This window comes from Delphinus delphis, chromosome 1, assembly GCF_949987515.2.
Source record: "Delphinus delphis chromosome 1, mDelDel1.2, whole genome shotgun sequence".
Classification (NCBI taxonomy): Eukaryota; Metazoa; Chordata; class Mammalia; order Artiodactyla; family Delphinidae; genus Delphinus; species Delphinus delphis.
Genome location: NC_082683.1, coordinates 53,769,545 through 53,793,411, shown reverse-complemented (window position 1 = coordinate 53,793,411; position 23,867 = coordinate 53,769,545). Strand labels below are relative to the sequence as shown.

At 38.6% G+C, this 23,867-nt stretch overlaps 1 protein-coding gene across 4 annotated transcripts in view; it reads right to left on the bottom strand.

The window, feature by feature from the left end:
- Positions 1-23,535, bottom strand: part of ALG6 (ALG6 alpha-1,3-glucosyltransferase) — a 60,570-nt gene extending 37,035 nt beyond the window's left edge. For 2 of the 4 annotated variants that reach the window (XM_060023136.1, XM_060023109.1), the window contains exons 1-3: positions 23,428-23,523; positions 19,037-19,308; positions 2,371-2,455 (exon numbers count right to left, since the gene is read on the bottom strand). In XM_060023136.1, coding sequence (XP_059879119.1) covers positions 2,371-2,455; positions 19,037-19,118 — 167 coding nt within the window. In that variant the 5' untranslated portion in view covers positions 19,119-19,308; positions 23,428-23,523. Of the gene's footprint in view, positions 1-2,370; positions 2,456-19,036; positions 19,309-19,667; positions 19,687-22,719; positions 22,891-23,427 lie in introns of those variants that run through there. The other 2 variants (XM_060023118.1, XM_060023127.1) reach the window with 2 other exon arrangements.
- Positions 23,536-23,867: the final 332 nt, after the last annotated feature.

The window sequence follows — 23,867 nt, the reverse complement described above, 5'->3', positions numbered from 1 at the left end:
ATTGCTTAAACTACTATTACTTAGGCTTTCTACTACTTGATGCCAAAAGTACTCCTGACTTCACACATAAGGAATTGTCATTATAAAATTAAAGAAAAAAAGTTCAACTTTCCTCTATTACTTATAGCTATGTGTATTGACATGGAATAAATGTTTAAATTTAGAATTATAAAACTGACTTTTTTTTTTACAAATTTATTTATTTATTTATTTTTGGTGCATTGTGTCTTCGTTGCAGTGCACAGGCTTCTCACTGTGGTGGCTTCTCTTGTTGTGGAGCACAGTCTCTAGGCACGTGGGCTTCAGTAGTTGTGGCAGATGGGCTCAGTAGTTGTGGCTCTCAGGCTCTAGAGTGCAGGCTCAATAGTTGTGGTGCACGGGCTTAGCTGCTCCGCAGCATGTGGGATCTTCCCGGACCAGGGCTCGAACCTGTGTCCCCTGCGTTGGCAGGCAGATTCTTAACCACTGTGCCCCCAGTAAAGTCCCAAAACTGACATTTTAAAAGTTTACCTCATAGATCCTGATTTCACATTTTAGACAACTTTGTCACTTGAAAGTTTTGAGTACACTATGGCTAACTTTCTAGATGAAGACAGAAAGATTTCACTCTTGGAAAAAAAAATTTTTAATATTTATTTATTTGGCTGCGCGGCATTTTAAGTTGCCGCATGCGGTATCTTTAGTTGCGGCATGCAGGATTTTTAGTTGTGGCATGTGGGCTCTTAGTTGCATCATGTGGGATCTAGTTCCCTGACCAGGGATTGAATCAGGGGCCCCCTGCATTGGGAGCACGGAGTCTTAACCAGTGGACCACCAGGGAAGTCCCCACTCTTGGAAAACTGAAGTTAAATGAGAAACCATTCCTCAGCCACATTGCTAGGTAACAATAATGGTAAACTAATCAAATTTGACAAAATTAGCCAAAAAATTCAGAATATTAGAAATGTTATTTCCAATATAGATTTATATCCACTGTTGATAACAGTGAACCTGTCCCAAGGATATATTTTCTGTTTTATAAACTGTGCCATTGAGATATATCTTTTTCAATGATAGTCATTATCAATCATACAGCAATGAACTTCAAACTAGGGGGAAAAAAAGAAATCACACCATTTAAACATTAGAACTCGGCACTTTCACTGCCATGGCCTAGGTTCAGTACCGGATCAGGGAACTAAGACCCCACAAGCTGCGCAGTGAGGTCAAGTAAATAAATAAACAAACATGCACACACCTATTAAAAAAAAAGAATAGTATCAAATATTCAGCTGACCTCTATTTTAAATACTCCAAACTTGGACTAGGGTACAGCCAACCTATTAATAGAGAGTTTAATATGAAGTTCTTGTATGTAACTCTCTCAGAAAGGAGTTATATAAAAGCAGTGACCAGGGCTTCCCTGGTGGTGCAGTGGTTGAGAGTCCGCCTGCCGACGCAGGGGACGTGGGTTCGTGCCCCAGGGGTCCCGCATGCCGCGGAGCGGCTGGGCCCGTGAGCCATGGCCGCTGGGCCTGTGTGTCTGGAGCCTGTGCTCCACGGTGGGAGAGGCCACGGCGGTGAGAGGCCCACGTGCCGCAAAAAAAAAAAAAGCAGTGACCAAGCAATCAACAGAACAATATAAACAGTTTGTATAGCCAGGTTTAATCAATAATCTACCAGGCACCTAATAAGTAAAAAAATACTGTCATCAATTGTTATCAGAATGTGTTCAACAAAAATGACAGTGCATGGATTTCTGTGAGATATAACTACAGCTAACATTTATTGAGAACTCATTACACTTCAGGCACTGGTCTAAAGTGCTTTAAATGAATCATTTTAGTCAATCCTCACAATAACCCAGTGAAATATGTATTCTATTATTTCCATTCTATGAGTGATAAAACTGTGGCAGAGATAGTTAAATAACTTGCAAAAGCTCACACTGCTAGTAAAGGGTACAAGCCTTGATCTGAAGTCTGGCAGTCTGACTCCAGCCCTACACTCTTCACCACTAAGCTACTGCTTTTTTTTCATCTCATACGTTCCTTACAGGAGGAAGCTTTGCGAAACCTCCAGAAGAAATACTCTTAGTCCATAAACTTCCACCGTTTATGTCCTGAGGAGCTTCCATGGCATACAGTGTCCTATCCTCAAAGTTCTAGTTCAGCACCAGATTCCAGCTGGTAACTAAATATATGGGTAACTTTCAGGAGGATGAAATTTCAAAATGAACCGACAATACACAGGGTAATATATGTGACATCAGTATACAGGAAGATGAGGATTCTGAAGATGAAGAAATAGCATATTTTCCTTTTAAGTATCTTCAAATAATCTACATTAACTGACCGATAAACAATAAAATCAAGTTAAAATTATCCATACCATTGTTTGATCGGTAAATTAATAGTAATCTCCTGCCAGTGTCTCTGAGCTTCATAATCACCAAACATAGGGGGCTTTCCAGCACCTAAGATGAAAGGTAAAAAAAGCAAAATAAAAATACACTTTAGTATATCAGTGATTTTATTTCCTTATGAAATAAAATCCTTATGAAATTTTTCTAAATTATAGAGATAGTATAGGTGGAGGAAAAGAACACAGAAGTTACCTAAAAAGTCAGAGAGATGAGGTCTGAATCCTAGCACTGCTAGCACACTGAGTGACTGTGTAACCCTGAGCAAATGACTTAACCTCCCTAAGCCTCAGTACATTAAAAACAGAATCAATACTGTCACCTAAAGGACTGTTGGAATAAAGAAAATAATGAACATAAAATAACCTGTATAGTACCTGGCACACATAAACATTCAATAAAGATTGTTAACATTAATTAGTTATTAACATCAGTTTTGTTTTTTTTTTGGCCATGCCGCGTGGCACGTGGGATCTTAGTTCCCCAACCAGGGATCAGACCTGCACCCCCTGCATTGCAAGCACAGAGTCTTAACCACTGGACCACCAGGGAAGTCCCTTAATTAGTTTTTAATTAATTAGTTGATAATACTAATCATAAGATATCCAAGTTTATTTTTACTTCATGAGAAAGACTGTCAACTATACTGTCCAATAAGTATCATAAAACAATAATAATAACAAATGTCTATACTTTACCAAGGACTTTTACAAGCTAAATATAAATAACTTAAGGTCAAGTACAGAACCAAAAACGGACTATATATTGAAAAGACATTGGTTAGGTCAGGCTTTGATGTCAAATGAGTTATATAAAAACTGCCACGGGCTTCCCTGGTCGCACAGTGGCTGAGAGTCCGCCTGCCGATGCAGGGGACACGGGTTCGTGCCCCGATCTGGGAAGATCCCACGTGCCGCGGAGCGGCTGGGCCCGTGAGCCATGGCCGCTGAGCCTGCGCGTCCGGAGCCTGTGCTCCGCAACGGGAGAGGCCACAACAGTGAGAGGCCCGCGTACCGCAAAAAAAAAAAAACAAAAACAAAAATCAAACAAAAACTGCCACTTTATAGTTTTTTTTTTACTTCAAAATTACAAATAAGGGATAATGGATCTTTAATAACTAACAATTGACAGTGTCTACTACATACCAAATACAACAATGGAGCAGTTATTATTATCATCCCCACTTTACAGCTAGCAAAACAGAGGCAATGGTCACCCAGGTAATGAATAGCAGAGTCTGGACTGGAACCCAGGCAGACTGGCTCCATAATCCATGTTCTGGGCTCCTACTGTGTATTGCCTCACAATTTGGTTAAGGTAGGTTGTTAACCTTAAATCATTTTAAATGATATAAAGGTAATTCCATTTAGTAAATAGTAAACAACCAGTATTTAGCTAGCAGTTGACTACAAAACTGTGAGAAGGCCCAAATAGGTACAGTACAGACACAGGTTTCTTAATGAGCAAGTGAAAATCACATATAGTCAAATATATTCATTAATCCATTGGGAAGGTGTGCCACATTGGTGAATGATATGTTATCAATCACCGAACTCTAACCCAGACGTCCTCCAGCGTTAGAACACTACATTAAGTAGATTTTTTGCATTTAACAGCTGTATTATTCCACTATTCTTTAAATGCTAGCATCTCCACCCAAGGAGATACTCCCAAGTATGAGATAATCATGGGAAAAGCAGATTAACATCTCCAAAGCACATACACATTGAGTGACTGCCGCAAAACATTACCCACAGTACAGGCACATGTATACACACACACAAACCTACCGCTGTCTCTCTCTTAGAAAGTACCATATCTTATTCATTTTTGCATTCTCAGGATGTAACTGCACCTAGCAGATTCTCAGTGAATGATGATGTAGGAAGGATGTCAATATTATCAGTATGATATAGCAAGGATTTTTAGTTCAAAAAGATTTGAATTTTTGAGTCCCTGATTTTCCACTTACTGAATGTGCAACACTAAGCAGTTTGTGATGGCAGACCAATTAATTATGCGAAGGCTACTTTAACACAATGCCCATATACTGGTTCTTGTCTCAAAACATCTTTAAGTTACTATCTGGCATTTTGAAATTCCAAGCCTCTGCTCATGCTGCTTACTTCCTCTCCCTATTCAGACACCTCTTTTATCAACTCGTATCCAACCTTTAAGAACCATCCCAACTGCCAAATTCTCCACAAAACCTTCCCTTATAAATTAAAAACATACTGATCATTAATTATTGACTTCTTAGAACTAATCTTTATTAAGGGCAAACTACAGACATCATACTTATATATATTATTTTATTATTCATTACAGTAAGTCTAACAAGCAAGTGTTGAAATACTTATTTTCTTCATATTAGGCTAGGGATTGTCAGAGTGATTAAGGAAAAAGAATTAGTAGCAACTGCAGTAGTGAAAACTTTACTTAAGAGCAAAATAAAATGCCAAGAGCTTTAGATGTAACTCATTTGATCTGCAACCTACGATTTTACCAGCATTTTACTGATGAGGAGACTGAGACCCTGAAATTTTAAAATAACTTGCCCAGTGTCACACAGCCAATAAGACACAGCTAGTAACATTCAAACCCACCGGCGTTAAATCTCAATACCTGTGTCCTTGTCAGAGAGTAAACAGTAGAGCCATGATTTGAATAGGAAATAGAAGACAATAGCCATAACAAGAAATAAATACCAAACCTGAAATATATCAATTGTTTAGTGAATTGAAATCCCATTACCACAGTATCTCAGAGCTATATCTCCTCCTTCTGTTTAATAAACAGCATGTGAAAAAATGCAGAAATCAAAATAGTTAAGTCAAGTAGATTTTAAAAAGGAAAAAAAAATTATTGACTTCTCATAATACTTATATTTTCAGTATCATATATTTTGTCACATGATTATACTATTTTCTAATAGCTACCCAAATAAGAATTTTAATTCCAGTGGACATAGAATGTGATTTTTCCAGAGTTCACAGGAAACATATTGCTAGGCATATAGTACATACTTTCAGTTAAAACTTGCTCAGTTAACTGAACAGGAGGGGGGGATTAACTTACAATTTTTTTAAAGAAGGAAAATAATTTCCCACTGAATTAACTGCATCTTTACACGTGCACTTTATAGATATGTGTGTGCTGTGGGGGTAGTTTCTCTTTTTGGTGACACAGCTGCTATCTACAGGGAGAAAGGAATTGATTTTTATTTTTTTTCTTTTGCTTTTGTTTGCTTGTTTTTGGCCCACTGGGATACCTATACAGTGGCCATAGGAAACTACTTAAGTCATACAGGATCTTAAGTAGTTTCCTACACCTGAAAAAATCCAACTATCTAGATTTTCTGAAATTGCTCTAGACTTGGGGTCAGTGTGGAAGAATTTATTACCATTCTCTAACAAAGAGAAGAGTGGAAAATGACTCTCTTCAGGGTTGAGAAACAAGTTTCTATCCAGAGTCTGACCTACTTCAATAAATGCAGCTGACACTGGCTATGAAATTAGTACTTAAGTTTTTAAAACTGCTAAAGTGCCCTTAAAGCAACCCAGAAGACCAACCCAACTGTACCTATGGGAGCTTCACTTGGGAAGGGCAAAATGGATTCCTTCTACTGTGATTAATTCTACAAATTCATTTACATGAGATTCAGAATTACATAAAGAAAACGTATTAATGTACATTTACAAAGCTTCAATTTTGTCTCATTCTTAGGAAAATGGGCTTAAGCACCACTTAAATGTTCATTTTATTAATAGCTGAACTATTCAGAATTATGTTAGAATTTAAAAAACAAGTAGTTTCTTTGATAACAATACACACTAATTGCCTTTACATTGAAACTTTAAACATTCTAAGGGAAGAGAATTTGGTTAAAATTTTCCATAATAATCCCCCTTTTATATATATATTGAGTGAGAAGAAACATTACAAATAACAATGGGTAAGCTGAGAAACTATACAGTATGTGCATTTCAAAAGAAGAAATAACGGACTAATACTAACCAAGCTCACCTGAGCTTCCTCACTCCAGTGCTTCCTAATTACAATCTTAAAACAAGAAAAACAGAAAGCAAACTAAAATAAGCATGTTAAAAGCAAATTATAACCAAAATAAGTATTTTAATTAATAGAGGGAAAAAAATCTCAACGGAGTCACAGATGTTACACTCATTCAGTAATCCTCCCAGCCTCCTCTGATATAGTAGAAGTTCGTCACACGTGAACACTAAATGTCACACTGTTTACGATGGAGTTGAGAACTCTGACAGAATCACCATTTTTCTTAGTATTTAGCATTTTTATTTTTCTTATCTGAAAAATGACAAAAATATGTAACAACCACCTACAAAAGATGCTACAAATATTTTAATATGCAATAACAATACTCCTCTTACATAGTGATCCAAAAATACTCTTGTTCTGTTGACTTTCTTAGAAGACAATTTAAGGGTTAAGGTTTAACTTTTTTGTTTTTGAAGTATAGTTGATCTACAATGAGGTGTTAGTTTCAGGTATACAGCAAAGTGATTCACTTATACATACATATATATCTATGCTTTTAAAAATTCTTTTCCCTTATAGATTATTACAAGATATTTAGTATAGGTCCCTGTGCTATACAGTACGTCCTTGTTGGTTATCTATTTTATATATATATAGTAGTGTGTATGTTAATCCCAAACTCCTAATTTATCCCTCCTCTCCCTTTCCCCTTTGGTAACCACAAATTTGTTTTCTATGTCTGTGAGTCTATTTCTGTTTTATAAGTAAGTTCATTTGTATCATTTTTTTTAGATTCCATATACAAGCAATATCATGATATTTGTCTGTCAGGCTTACTTCACTTAGTACGATAATCTCTAGGTCCATCCATATTGCTGCAAACAGCATTATTTCATTCTTTTTTTGACTGAGTAATAGTCTATTGTACATATTCTTTAACCATTCATCTGTCAATGGACATTTAGGTTCCTTCCATTGTATATACTACTGCAATGAACACTGCGGTGCATGTATCTTTTCAAATTATAGTTTTCGCCAGATATATGCCCAGGAGTGGGATCGCTGGATCATACAGTAACTCTATTTTTAGTTTTTTAAGTAAACTCTATACTGTTAAGAGTAAGGTCTAAAATAAGTAACAGGACTTTCCTGGTGGCGCAGTGGTTAAGAATCCGCCTGCCAATGCAGGGGACACAGGTTTGAGCCCTGCTCCGGGAAGATCTCATATGCCACAGAGCAACTAAGCCCGTGTGCCACAACTACTGAGCCTGCACTCTAGAGTCCATGAACCACAACTACTGAGCCTGCATGTCACAACTACTGAAGCCCGTGCACCTAGAGCCCACGCTCTGCAACAAGAGAAGCCACCGCAAGGAGAAGCCCGCACACCATAACGAAGAGTAGACCCCGCTCGCAGCAACTAGAGAAAGCCCGCAGCAGCAACAAAGACCCAACACAGCCAAAAATAAATAAATAAATAAATAAATAAAATAAGTAACAGGAGTCCTGTTTTCAGATGAGGGAAGTAACTGAGTAAACTCAGACTTCAGGAGAGAAATGTTAGAATAAGTAATGTATGTAAGCCACAGGGATAGAAAAGTATTATATATGCATGCTGTCCTCTACTTGATTCCCATTAAGCATTTGATTATGTACACTAGTAATACTGAAATGGTGTGATTTTTTTTAAATTATTTAACTCTATACCCTGATATTAATTTAACTTTCTCTTGAGATAAAGAGTGCAAAAAAATAATATATCTGTCAAAATTAGAAGACTAAAGGAAAATTAGAAGACATGGGATTGCAAACTAAATAATGATCAGGAGTAATACAGCCTGAAGTAAGAAAAGGGTATTTGTCTCTCTCTTTCTGACTTACTTCACTCTGTATGACAGACTCTAGGTCTATCCACCTCACTACAAATAGCTCAATTTCGTCTCTTTTTATGGCTGCATAATATTCCATTGTATATATGTGCCACATCTTCTTTATCCATTCATCCGATGATGGACACTTAGGTTGTTTCCATCTCTGGGCTATTGTAAATAGAGCTGCAATGGAATGACTATCCAAAGGACCAGTTATGGATTGAAAGCAAAGGTAACACAAATTCCATATTTCATATGACAACTTTTAACTGGGCTTTTCCTCAGCACTCCTTTATCCCATTCCAGCTACCAATTAACTCCCTCCTTCCATTCACTAACAACTTCCTAAAAGTTGCTATGTCCACTTATTAACTCCCATTTAGTCCATTATGGTCTGGTAGTTAGGAAGCTCACAATGGCATCCTAGTGATCCTTTGTCTATTTTAAATTTTCATTCTACTTGACATGTCTAGAACTTGACACTGTTGGCCAGTCCTTATTTCTTAAAATTCTCTAATTCCCCAGCTTCCAGGATAATAACTTCTCTGGGCTCTAATGTTACATGATTTCTTCTCAGTCTCCGTTAATCATTACCCCTTCTCCGTGAAGATGATCAGTGGTTAAACCCGTTTTCTTCTGTACTACAGATGCTCCCAACTCTGTGGCTTCAACCATCATCTCTATCAACCTTTTGTAAAAATCAGAATAACCTGTGGAGCTTTAAAAAATACAGATGAGGCTTCCCTGGTGGCGCAGTGGTTGAGGGTCCGCCTGCAGATGCAGGGGACGCGGGTTCGTGCCCCGGTCCGGGAAGATCCCACATGCCACGGAGTGGCTGGGCCCATGAGCCATGGCCGCTGAGTCTGTGCGTCCGGGGCCTGTGCTCCGCAACGGGAGAGGCCACAACAGTGAGAGGCCCGCGTACCGCAAAAAAAAAAAAAAAAAAAAAAAAAAAAAAAATTAAAAAATACAGATGAAACTAGTTTCCAGCAACATGGCACACTCAGAAGGTCAGAAAAACACCTCCAATACAGGAAAAGTATGTATTTTTTAATTATTTATTTTATATATTATACATGTACAATTTTAATATATGGCTGAATCAGCAGCAAAATAAGAGAATTCCTTAGAGGCCAGAAACAACAAAAAAAGCATAGACCCAGAAGAGTAAGCATTTGTCCTGAGGGAATCCAGTGATCTTTGGTGGCCTATACCCTAGGTACTGAAAAGCTCTATGCCATAAGTAAGGAGGCAAAGCCTGAGTACTTGAACAAGTAGGAATTCAATGTCAGAAAAATCTCTACTAGGATTAAAAATACGAAGCCTCTGAGGAGATGGTGAAGATAGTATTTATCTCTGCCTTGGCTCTTGGTATTACAGGAAAAAAGAAGTCTCCCAAAAATTCCTAACCATAAGCCTGCACTCACCCAGTTTGGGGCCTGAATTTACATCAAGTATTTGCCAAAGGAATCTTAAGATGAGAATTCACTTTGACTTTTGTTAAAAGTGCCCCAGGTGCCTGGGAGGAGGCAACCCAAACCCTCTGTGGAGAAATACACAGTAAACTGAGGCCTCAAAGAATTCCCACAGATAAAAGTTCTAAGTCACATGAGCTCACAATTTTAAAAAATCACTAAACTCATGAAGAAACAAAATAACATAAGCAAGAGTCAACAACAAACTATGAAATCAGACTGCAGGTATTAGAATTTTCTGATAGGTAATATAAAATAAGCATGTTTAGTATGTTTAAAGATATAAGAGAAGACATTAAGAGTATGTTGAAGAACAAGAGATCTTCAGAAATGATCAAAAAGATCTGAAAAGGAAATTAAAAATATAATAGTTGAAATTTGAAAACTCAATAGACAGGTTAAAAAAAAACAGATTAAACACAGCTAAAGAGAAAAGTAATGAACAGGAAGACAGATCTGATGATTATACAGAAAGCAGTATGAAGAAACTATGAGAAGGGAAAGACAAGCAATTATGAGGTATAGAGAGAATGAAAAGACCCAACATAGTTTGAACAAGGAGAATAGAAATGAGAGAGAGGCAATATCTGAAGAGATAACAAAATTATGAAGTCAATGAGGTGAAGAAACTGTTGTCTATTTTATTCTCTGCTATATCACCTACCCTTGGCATAAAGTGAGTGTCCTACACACACCTGCTGAATGGTTAAAAGAACAAAGATATAACATATATCTAACCAGAGTTCTACAAGGAAGAAAAAGTATGAAAAGAGACGGTTGGCTGAGCAGTTTCTAAACAGACACAAGGTACCATTCCTTAGAGCCAGAAATCCCAAAAAATCCTAAGATAAAATTTTTAATATTCACATGTAGATATACCATAGTGAAATTGCAGCAAGAGAGAAAAGACAAATCACCTACTAAGGAATAACAATTAAAATGACAGCTGATGTCTGAACATAAGCAACAGAAACTAAAAAACAATGAGAGAAGATTTTCAAAGTATTAACAGAAAATAACTGTCAATACAGAATTCCATACCCAGAAAAACTTAACAAAGAGCAAAATAAAGGTATTTTCAGACAAAAATGGAGTTTGCCAGCAACAGACTCTCACTAAAAAAAAAAATACCTCCCAAAAAATACCTCCCAGGAAGAAAGAAAATGATCTCAAAGGAAGATGTACTATGTAAGAAGGAAGGGTAAAAAGAAAATGAGGGTAAAACTGGGTAACTATAAATTGTATAAAATAACAGTGACTAACATCTAAAATCATGAAAGAACTGAAATCCTAGGCAATAATACCGTTTTAATTTGAGGCAGGAGGTGAAGATCTGTAACTAGAGTTAAAACATTCTAAGGTCCTAGTGTTGTTCAAAAAGAGGATATAAATACAAATTTTAGGTTTTGTTAAGTTAAATATGTATGTGAAAATCTCCAGAGTAAGCCCTGAAAGAACAAAATAAAGTATAGCTTCCAAATCAGTAGGGGAGAGAAAATGGAATTAGGGAGGGGAATTGGTTAGACATATTTAAATCACAGGGATTCAGAGGTAGAGGGTAAGAGAACAGATATACCAAGCAAAAATTAACCTAAAGAAAACTAGTAAAGCTATATTAATTTTACAGGAAATAGACTTTAAGACAAAAGCATTACTGTAAATAAACAGGGACATGACAATGTCATGAAATTCAAGTCACAAGGAAAAATATTCTAAATCACCTAATAATATAGATTCAAAATATTCCAACAAAAATTGACAGAACTGCAAAAAGAAACTGCAGCTGTCTCAATAACTGGTAGATCAAATGGGCAAAAATCAGTAAGAATATAAAAAATTTGAATCAAAACAACTGATATTAAGTAAATGGATATATGCAGACTATTAAACTGGAGAATATATATTTTAAACCAAAAACAATTCCAGTCTTGAGTACTATTCCAGATTTTAGGAAAGAGGGTATACTCCCTAATTCATTTTATGTGGCTAGCACACCCTTGATAACAAATCTGACAAAGGCATTTTAAGGAAGTAAAATTGCAGGCCAATTTTATTTGTAAGCATGGATGCTAAAATCATAAAAAATTAATAAGCCAAATCTATCAATATACTTTAAAAAAAGATAATATAACACAAATAGAGTTATTCTAGGAATGCAAGGTTGGTGCAATGCTAGAAAGAACAAAAACATACTCAATGGTATATTAAAAGCATCTATTAAAATTAGGAACAAGAGAAAGAAGCCAGAATCACTACTTCTATTCAACACTGTAATAAGGTCCTAGAATTAAGAAGACAAGAAAAAGGAAATAAAAAGGGTAGGAAGTAGAAAAGAAGAAATAATACTGTCATTATTCATAGATCACTTTATTTTACACAGAAGATCCAAAAAATACTTCAGAGAAATTATTAGAATTACAAGTTTAGGAAAGTTACCAAATATTAAAAAATAAACCACATTTTTATACCCCTGGAAAAAGCATTTAGAAAAGCAATTTTTTAAAAGATACCATCTACAATGGTGAGGAAGAAAAGATATTTAAGACACCTAGGAATACATCTAAGAAAGGATGTATAAGACTTTCATGTAGAAAATATAAAATTTTGTTGAAAGACATTAAAGAAGACAAATAAATGGAGAAGCATACCATCTTAATGAATCAGAAGCCCTACCTACTATGGTAATGATTGTCAATTCCACCCAAATTAATCAATAGTATAGAATATAATTCCAGTCAAAATCCCAACAGGGACTAACACACCATTGTAAAGCAATTATACCCCAATAAAGATGTTAAAAAAAAAAAAAAAAAAAAAAATCCCAACAGGGTTTTTCATAGGACTTTAACAATCTGATTTTTAAAAAAGACATATATGGGGAATTCCCTGATGGTCCAGTGGTTGTGACTTGGCGCTTTCACTGCCATTCAATCCCTGGTCAGGGAACTAAGATCCCATCAGCCCAAAAAAAGGACACGTGTGTACTAGCTTTCTATTGCTGCATAACAATTATTACAAAATTAGCAGCTTAAAACAATATTCTTTTGTAAACTAATAGTTCTACAGGTCAGAAGTCTGGGTGGGCATAACTTGGTTCTCTGTTCAGGGCTCACAAGGCCAAAATACGGTGTCAGCCAGTCTAGACGCTTACCTGGAGGCCTGGGGAAAGAATTCAGTTCCAAGTTCATTCAGGCGATTGGCTGCAGGTCTGAGGTCGCTGTATCTTGCTGGGGGCTACTCTCTGCAACTAGAGGTCACTCCTATTCCTTATCACATGGCCCCCTCCATTGTCAAACCAGAAAAAGTGCTGAGTCCTTACGATCTGAATCTCTCCAGGGTTCTCTTCTACTGTCAACTGGAGCAAGTTCTCTGCTTTTAAGGTCTCATGTGATTACAGTGGGCAAACCTGGATAATCCAATGCAATCTATCTTAAAGTCAATTATGTCATATGACATAACATAATCACTCCCAAATAGATCTCATCATTTTCACAGGTTCTGGGGATTAAGGCAGAACATCTTTGGGGGACCATTTAAGAAATTCTTCCTACTACAATATGAAAGAGAAAAGCCCAGAATAGCTCAGACACCAGTGAAGTGGAACTATCAGGTGGGAGAACTTGCCTCACAACATATCAAGACAAGGTAAAATTATAGTAATAAGACATGGCAGTGATGAAACAATGGATCAGAATGGAGAGCCAGAAACAGACCCTTGTGTGTATGAAAACCTGATATAGACAGAGCTGGTAGTGCAGATTTATGGGAAAGGATGGACTATTCAATAAACGAGCTGAAACAACTGTTTTTATCCATGTGAAAAAAAAAATTTTTAATGGCTCCCTAACTCACATGTTATACATAAAGTTCAGTTCTAAGGAGATAAAGACTTAAACAGGAAGGACAAATCTTACTTTTTTTTTTTTTTTTTTTTTGTGGGCCACTTAACACGGCTTGCAGGATCTTAGTTCCCTGACCAGGGATTGAACCCACGCCCTCAGCATTGAAAGCGCAGAGTCCTAACCACTGGACCGCCAGGGAATTTCCAAATCTTACAATTTTTAGAAGAAAATTTTAGAAAAATATCTTTGTGACCCAGAAGTAGGGAAGGATTTCTTAAAGATACAAAAGCACAAATCGTAAAGGAAAAAGATTGGTAAATTTCATTATTTTAAAGTCAAAAATTCTTGTTCACCAAAAGACACTGTAAAGTGTGAAAAGATAAGCCATTACCTGGGAGAAGATATCTGCAACTTGTACAAAGGTTAGCTTCCAGAATACAGAACACATAGGAAAAAAACAAAAGACAAAATATAGAATACATAAGAAGAAAACTAATATAAATGTACAAATGACATAAGCAAATATCACAGAGAAGGAAATACAAATGACTAATAAACACAAAAGTATGCTCAATCTTTTAGAAATGAAATTCAAAATAAATAAATGAATTCAGCAATGAAGGAAATTAAAATTAAAATCACAATAAAATATCATTTCACACACTCCAGCCTGGCAAAAATTCAGAAGTTTAACACTACCAAATGCTGTGAAGAATGTGGAGTAATAGGAACCCTCCCACTTGGGAAGTGCCTCAATACTAGAAAGGCTCAGAATGGACCATCTACATAAAATTGACTCTAGGAATTGGCACAAATGATTTCTGGTTCATCTCTTGCACTTGCTTTGTTCTAGCTCTGAGGTTAGGCATGAGCTTAAAGAGAAATTGGACAAAATACGATCTGTCTACTTTGATTCTAGCCAAGAAAAAGAAGTCCTGCTATTGGCCCTGCCAAGGTCACCACCAGGCTGCATTTGGAGTATGAAGCTAGAAACTAACTCTAATAACAAAGTGTTCTCTGTGACCAGCTGAAGATGGATTTATGTGTTCCTGTGCCCCCAGACAAAGTGCATCTCCCAAAATTCCCGCTTTTTTATATGACTAAAATGCACCCAAATCTTAACATAACCAAAAGAGAATTCATTACCTTCCCCCACTGAATCTGCCCTACCTCTCAGTTTTCAGTTTCAGTATCTCTAAACTTAGAAACCAGACTCATTCTCAAACTCTTCCTTCTTATTTATCCTTGCATACAATTAGTCATTAAATTTTGCTGATTTTTACCTAATATGGCTCTCAAATTTAGTCACTTAGTCCAGGCCCTCATCATCCCTTTCCAAGACCACTGAAACCAGCTATGCATAACAACTTCAAATAAGCATTATAAACATACATGAGGCCACTGCACATAGATGCTACCATCAGTCTCTACACGTTCTACTCCAAACACCATGCTGCCTCTAAAGCTGTCTTCGTAAAAAACAAATCTGATTATGTGAATTCCCGGCTTAAAAACCTCTATTGCCCAAAAGATAAATCCCTCACACGTTACTTCAGCTCACAGTCTGCCTCAAATTTATTTCTGCCACCCCATCTCTTACTGTTCCACTTACCGTGCACCCTGTATTCCAGTCACACCTACATCCTCACCAAACCTCAAAGAACTCTAATCCCTTGGTCATGCTATTTCCTCTTACTGGAGTACTCTCCTCACCTCCTTTTCTGCCTAGTAAAATTCTTCCCTCCTTTTTAGAACAAACTTTAATGTTATACAGCAAATCCCCTACACACTAATGAGTTCCATTCCGAGAGCACGTTCGTTAAGTCCAACAAAGTTAGCCTAGGTACCCAACTAACACAATCGGCTATATAGTACTGTGCTGTAATAGGTATAATACTTTTCACACAAATAATACATAAAAAGCAAACGAACACAAAAAATAAAGAAAACATTTTTAATCTTACAGTACAGCACCTTGAAAAGTACAGTAGTACAGTACAACAGCCGGCATACAGGGGCTGGCATCGAGTGAACAGGCAAGAAGAGTCACTGACTGGAGGACGGAGGGGAGGTGGGAGATGGTAGAGCTGAAGGATCGTCAGTGATAGGAGACAGAGGGCAAGCTGCAATTTCACTCAGCCCTTACGTTGACGGCACAGGTTCTGGTTCCTTGCTGGATTCAATTCTACCTACCCTCTTGAAGAAACAATCCAGTGATGTCTGGGCAGTAGCTCTTTTTTTCTCGTCATAGATGACACGGTAGCACTGAATTGCATTCTGAATGGCTGTTGCAACCTTCGTGTACCATTCTACGTTCAGGTTCTGTGCCTCAAAACTAACTGCCTCCTCAAATAAAGAAAATCCCCTTGCCACTTCCTGCGTCGTGAATCTCTTCGGTGCTTCAGTTACTTCTTCTTCCTCTTGTCTCTCTCCGTCCTTCCTCTGGGCCTCCAATTCCTGGCACTTCTTAGCAGTACCAGCTATGTCACTGCTGCTTTTACGCTTGCTTCTGGACATCCTGGGCTTGAAATAAAGATACTGTACTACTGTACTCTATACAGTACTGTACAGTAAAGTACACAAAAGCACAACCACTTGTAGAGGATGCACACACGTGACAAGGTACGCCAGTCACGTAAACTAATTTACATGATTGGACAGGAGAACACACGTCCACATCTTTGAAAGTTCACAATTTGAAGGTTCGTATGTAGGGAACTTACTGCATTCTAAGCCTTTCTCATCTGAATTAGAAGTCCCCTGTGCTCCCAGTCTACTCTGTTTATACCACACTATATTTTAATGTAATATATACCTACATGTCTGCCCTACCCACTAGACTGTGAACTTCTCTAGGGAAGTAAAAGTGTGATTCTAAAACCCAATTACAACATTTCGCGGGGGGGGTTCCCCACACACATCCAGCAAGCAATTCTCTGGACACCACCTGGGTATCCTATATCTCAACTAAATTCTGACACTCTCTACCTGGAGATAGCATTAGATCCTGTAAGTTATGGGTTCAGTCCTACAAGACTGCATCCCACACCCCACACCCACTTCAGACACCACTGTCAAGACCCACTGCCTACAGGTTGCAGGTTGCCCCCTCCAACTCAGGGTGTCAATGGCAAATCCAGGTTATCACACGTACTTCTGACTGACAGGCTATAGATCAGAGGTACCCACAGTCTCCTCTTTAGGTTCGATCAATTTGCTAGAGTGGCTCACAGAACTCAGAGAAACATTTTTCTTAACTAGATTACTGGTTTATTATAAAAGGATGTAAGTTGGGAACAGCCAGATGGAAGAGATGCATAGAGCAAGATGTGGGGAAAGGAGAGCAGAGCTTCCATGCCCTCTCCAGGCATGCCACTCTACCCGCATCTCCACGTGTTCACCAACCCAGAAGCTCTCCAAATTCAGTCCTTTTGGGTTTTAATAGAGGCTTCATTACATAAGCATAACTAATTAAATCACTGGCCATAGGCAATGATTCAATCTCTAACCCTTCCCCTCCCCTCCCCAGAAATCAGGGAGTGGGATTGAAAGTTCCCACCCTCTAAGCATAAGGTTGGTTTGCCTAGCAACCAGCCTCCATCCTTAAGTGGGGGACCCAAAGCCACCTCATTAACATAACAAAAAACAACTTTATCATCTCACTTAGAAAATTCCAGCAGTTTTAGGAGCTCTGTGCCAAAACCACAGATGAAGACCAAATATATATGTCTTATTATGAATCACAATATCACAGGTACATACCATGTATTGTTCTTGGTCACCCTAAAGACCAGACCTAAAGATATGATCACCAGCAAGACCTATTATTGCTGCACAGCAGACACTCGGTAAATATTTTGGAGTTAAATGATCTGATGTCAGGATCAAATGAGAAAACAGTTATGAACCACTAATGTGCTGATTATATTCCTACATTACTAAAAATAAAGCACAATCCATACGTATTACCTCAATCCTCACAACAACTCTGTTAAAGTACATATTAATATTCATACTTTGTAGAAGAGGTACACAAGGTTCATGAAGATTAAGAACCTTCTCCAAGATCAGGCAGCCAACAGGTGAAAGAACTAAGATTTGAACCCAAGTCTATGGCTGCATTCAAGTGATTTTACTTCCTCAATATTCCTTAAATTCATTTCTCCATCTTTCAACTAACTGCCTTAGTTCAAGACTTCTTTCTCAGAGGCCAGAGAGCAGAGTTAAAGCACTGACTCTGGAATAAAATGTAACTATATTTGAGTCCCAGTTGTCATTTATTGGTTGTCTCATTTTCCACTTGTAAATTAGAGATAATACCTATCTTCAGTGGTGTGGTATTAAGGAAAATGCTCAGTGTCTAGCATTTGGTAAATACTTAAAAAAGAGTAGCTCTTACTTCTATTATTAAGATTGTCTCATTTGTCTCTTTACACCCAACCTTCTTGCTACAATCATTTTTTATTACAATGAAAGTTATTTTTCTAAGACACAAATAATTTCCCAAGCTAACTGTATAGCCAAACCTCTAGCCATCCCTCCCCATCCTTTTCATTCCTTCTTTTTATGCTATCCAATACCAAACACTTCTAACCATGCTCTCATGCCATCTACCACGTCTTTGCACATGTTCTGCTGTCTAGAATATCTTCCCCATTTCATTTGCCTAGCAAATTCCAACTCATCCTTCAAACCTTGAACTCAAAAATCATCTTCTCTGAAAAGTTTTCTCCAGTGCATCCTGATCACTCATTTCTCTATGTTACCTTTGAACCTCACACATACTTCAACATTTTAATTATCACATTGTATTGTGACTACTTATCTACTAAAATGTGGACTCTTTAAGTACTGGATCCGTTAAATATTTAAGTATTCACCTGGAATTTCTAGCACTTAGCATAATGCCTGGAACATGAGAAGTATTAAATAAATACTCACAAGGTTAAATTTAATCACATCCCCAGCCTCCAGGACCACACTCCATCAATTCCTCCTCCTTTTCTCTCACATCGTCCCCAATCTTATTCTCCACTGATCTCTTCCTTTTTATGTAGTAACATGCCTTCTCTACCCTAAACAAACAAAAAAGCCTCTTTTGATTCTGCTCCCCCTTTGAAGTACTAGCTCATTTCTCTCTTCAATGCCTAATAGATAATTGTTTCTCAACCTGTCATCTTCCCAGTTAAAACACATCTTTGTTTTATCATTATCACAAAGCCCATGCTTCTATTTAGCTCTTATACAAATTCTATTTATTAGAATTAGATGCTTAAGTGTATTTTCTTGACTACACCAATAAAACCTAAAATTCTTCTCTGTCCCGGTCAGAAGACTATAAACTATTACCAAAAACTAAAAACCTCAAAAAACAAACAAGAAAAATGATTCAAAAAATTATTTACCTATCTTAAACGACAAATGCATTACCTGAGTAAGAATTAAGAGAAACTGTCCACCGTACTGTTAGTCCTAGTAAGACAACAGCTGTCATCAAGTAGCATTTCTCCATATTTCTTCTCGAATTTAGGGAGAGGAAAAATACCAGGACCAATGCTGGAATACTTTTAACACGCAGTCAATCACTTCTTTTCTCGATCAGAGAAATGTTATCAATTCTTTGGAATCAGGAATTTGAGAGGATTTTAAGTGATGCTTTGTTTCCAGTCAAATACTGATTTTTATGTCTATGAAGAAGTAGCCTGCAGAAAAAAAGACAAAAGATACCAAGAGTTAGCTGAGCATAGTACCTACAACAACAAACCCATTAAACCAAGTAGAAAGATGGAGAAGTGGGGGAAGCGGAGGCGGGGAATCGAGGAAAGGGGATAATTTTAAGTTCCTTATCCCCTAGTCCTCTAGTTGGGAAATGTACCTCAAAATGTAGCTCTCCCTATTAAATGTGACTCAATATATCTAAAGATATAGTAAGGATCTGCTCTCACAAGGAAATATTTCTGAGTGAAGAAAAACAACATAGATAGTAGGTCAGTTCTAAACAGAGAATTTTTACCTACAGGTAAAAACAAGACCACAAAGATAAACAAAGGGGTGATTTTACCTTTGGTGTAGACAGAAAGAGGACTTTTATCTTTATATTCAGCTTGAGAAAATCTTCCACTAAAGTAATTTATGTAGTTTGATTTTTCTTTTCTTCCAAAATATAGTTGAACTAACTACACCTACTTTCCATTCTAGAGAATGAACCTTTGTCAGAATCAATAAGAATAGCCCCAACTCTTAAGAGAAAATACAAAAGCAGTAAAATATAATTAACCACTTACATGCTTCATTTTTTTTTACTTTTTCCCTATTGGGTCGGGGTTCTAAAAGTTCAAAGATTTGAAAAATCATGGGCCGTTTTAACCACAGGATATAATTTAATTTACATATATTCAGAAAAATGCAATTAATATATAAATGAAAATTTTAGGGAAAAATTGGCATATTCTACCTACAGGTCAAAAAAGTATTTTCTTACTTAAAAATAGCAAGGGACAACTCTAGAACTAATAAGTCTAGCATGTCAATCAGGTAGAATGACTCAAAGCATTTAATAAGGCTATGTGACTATATTATTCAAATTTGGTTTATGTAAATTCCCTTTTTCTTTCCTCCCTCCTACTGCATCCACCTTTGATCATTCCACTGTTCATTAGAAATTCCAACACAGAGGCAAGGTAGGAGGAAAAATTAAAATTAAATCACTTTCCAATGTTGATTTCAGGTTTGACACAGTTTATAGGCCATTTATAAACTTTTCAAATCCTTTTTTAGTCTAACTCGAAAAGCCCCTTTTAACAACGCATTGCACTATATATTTCAGAATTGCAATACAACACTCTATTTTCTGCTGAGATATCAAGTTTAAAATTGACTTTACAAATGCTAATTCCTGGATTTAAAAATACAGCTTAACTAATATTCCATCTTGGAAATTTAAATCACTAATACAAACAAGTTAAATCAATAATCCACAACATGTAATAATCATAATAAACTTTAAAAGAACATAATGCTTAACTAATAACATGCTGATCAAGTTTTTTTGTCTTTTGGCTGCACCGCGTGGCTTGCGGGATCTCAGTTCCCCAACCAGGGATTGAACCCAGGCCCCCAGCAGTGAAAGCAAGGAATCCTAACCACTAGGCCACCACGGAACTTTTCTGATCAAGTTTGTTAAAAGCACAAAGATGGGGCTTCCCTGGTGGTGCAGTGGTTAGGAGTCCACCTGCCAATGCAGGGGACATGGGTTCGAGCCCTGGTCTGGGAAGATCCCACATGCCACGGAGCAGCTGAGCCCGTGCACCACAACTACTGAGCCTGCGCTCTAGAGCCCGCAAGCCACAACGACTGAAGCCTGTGTGCCTAGAGCCCATGCTCTGCAACAAGAGAAGCCACCTCAGTGAGAAGCCCGCACACCTGAACAACAACAAAAAAAGAGTAGCCCCAAGTAGAGGAAGCCAGCGCACAGCAACAAAGACCCAACACAGCCAAAAATAAACAAATAAATTAAAAAATAAAAAAAATTTAAAAATTAAAAAGCACAAAGGTGGAACAGCTGGCAGATGAAAGAATCATATCCAAAAAGATTTGGACAACATCTATGATGGACCAAATCTAACTCCAGAAATCATTACAGGGATAAATTCAAATAAATTCAAAGTTCTGCACTTAAATGAGAAAAAACCAACAAAAATCAACTGCTTGAGTATTTAAAGGGAGGCAACAAATAACAGATGATAATTATCAGTTCTGTATGGATCCAGAACTGATGACCAATATTATATTAAATATTAGAAAAACTTTTCTAACAACTAGAGCCGTCCAAAAATTAAATGAGCTTCTTCTTGAGAAAGGAGTTTCTCTTTGAAAGGTTCAAGCAGAAGCTAAGCAACAACCTGAAAAGAATATTTTAGAGAGGAGAACAGATAACTAATTTCTAAACTGTGTTTTAAATCTGATTTTTGGATGCATATTATGTATCTAAATTAATATAAATCCTGACAATACAAAAGATGATTTCGTCTCCCAACATGTCCTAATCCCCAGTAAGTGACAAGTATTGCCACTTTTGTAGGGTTTCTTTAATGAGTAAAATGGGTAGGCCTTCACATCCTCCACAAGTGGCTCATGTTAGAAACTGAAGGACATCAAAAACATCTCTTCCTGGGCTTCCCTGGTGGCGCAGTGGTTGAGAGTACGCCTGCCAATGCAGGGGACACGGGTTCGTGCCCCGGTCCGGGAAGATCCCATATGCCGCGGAGCGGCTAGGCGCGTGAGCCAAGGCCACTGAGCCTGCGCGTCTGGAGCCTGTGCTCCACAACGGGAGAGGCCACAACAGTGAGAGGCCCGCGTACCACAAAAAACAAAAAACATCTCTTCCTGGCCTAATATATTACGCTTAGAATAAAATCCAAGTACCTCAGCCATAAGATCCTGCCTACCTCTCCAATTTCATCTCCTCCCACTTTCCCACAAGGTCTTCCCTCTTTCTAGAACCTGCCCATTTCATTCATACCTCAGTTCCTTTCCAATTCTATTCCCTTTGCTTGGAATGCTCTTAAGTCAGCTCACTGGCCAATCTTTTGTCATTCATCTTATACCTCAAGTCATCCCCTCAGAAAGTTCATCCCTGACCACCCTTACTAAGGTTTCCACTTCTTACTGTTTGTACCGTTACCTTCTTTTATTTTCTTCCTAATTCTTTTCACTATCAGAAATTATATTTTCACACAACATGAAACAATCTCACAAACATAATCTTGAGTTTAAAAAGCTAGACACCAAAGAATGCACACCATATGGTTCCATTTACAAAAGGCTCATAAATAGGCAAAACTAATCTGCGGCGTTAGAAATCAGGAAAGAGGTTACCTTTGGGGAGGAAAGGTCTCCAGGAAGGTCTTCTGAGAAGACGCTGTGAATGTTGCTTCCTGATTTGAGTGGTGGTTAAAAGATGTGTTTACTTAATGATAAATCAACTAGTTACAATTTATGATTTGTGTACAGTATTTTCTTGTACATGTTATATTCCAATTAAAAAGTATAAAGGAAATTACATTTATTTGCCAACTAGAATATAAGCTCCAGGCAAGGAGGGATTCTCCTACCTTAGTCGTGGCTGGGTTCCCTGCGCTTAGAACAATGTTGGCAGAAAGCAGGTACTCATAAAGTATTATATTTGCTGAATGGAGATCTTCGTGTGTGAAGGGAAGTACCTAATTTTACTGAGCCCTTTATGGTCAAAGATATTCTGTGAGACTTTTAACCGATCTCTTCTCCTTGAACAGTAAAAAGGGTTATTACTTTTCCCATCTGTAAAGCAAAGCACAGTAACTTCCTAACCCATCCTCGCGCCACGAAGTTGCCACGCGGGCAGCAGAGGAGTTTTCCGTCCTACTTTGCCCCGAGGGTGCGTCTGGACAGAAAAAAAAAAGTCTGCCGTCCACGTCCCAGGGCTGAACTTGCTCCTTTCAGCCTGAAAGGTGCCTCCCCCAGGTGGACACCACAGCCAGGGACTACTGCTATCCCAGGTGAGCACGTCTCGCCAAAGGGACCCCTCCTGATGTGTCTCTCCCTTTCTCCGGCGGGCCAGACCCTCAGGACCGCAGGAACAAGGGTGCCAAGCCGCTCCAGCCCAGAGTCCCCCCACCATCACCGCGTCCCCCAGCCGACTCCCAAGCGAGCCTGCGGGCTGGTCTGCGGAGGCCTCGCGTGCCGTTCCTCTGAGCGAAGCGGTGCCGGGAGCCGGGCCGCCAGCCCCAGTCTCTCCCCACCCCGGCCGCGCGCCCCAGAACAGCAGTGACCCGACCCCTTACCCCGCCGCCCGCGGAACGCGGGGATTCGCGCCGCTGCGGGTCCCAGGAAGGCGCCTGCGCGCTCGCCACCGCGGTGGAGTGCCCTGCCGGCCTTCCTTCCGCGTCCGCGTGCTCGCGCGCCGCCCGCGTGCCCTGCGCGGGAGCGAGCCCGTCGAGCGTGAGGGGAGGGGCGGGGAAAAGGCGCGGAGAAGAGGCGGCCGGCTTTGGAGGCGGAGCCCCAGCGGCTGGAACCTGAGAGGCCTGGTGTCCGGGTGAGGCTTGGGGCAGGTGGAAAGCCCCTTGCTCTTCTTTCCTGGGATCGGGGCCAAGGCCTGAAAGGCTGCTTAGTCCACGGATTCCTGTCAGGGGCGCGTCCTGGCTCGCTTCCCACAGTGAACAGCCCCATGGCTAGTCCTGCTTTACTTTCCTCAAGCTACATGCCTGCGAAGAAGAAGGTATTA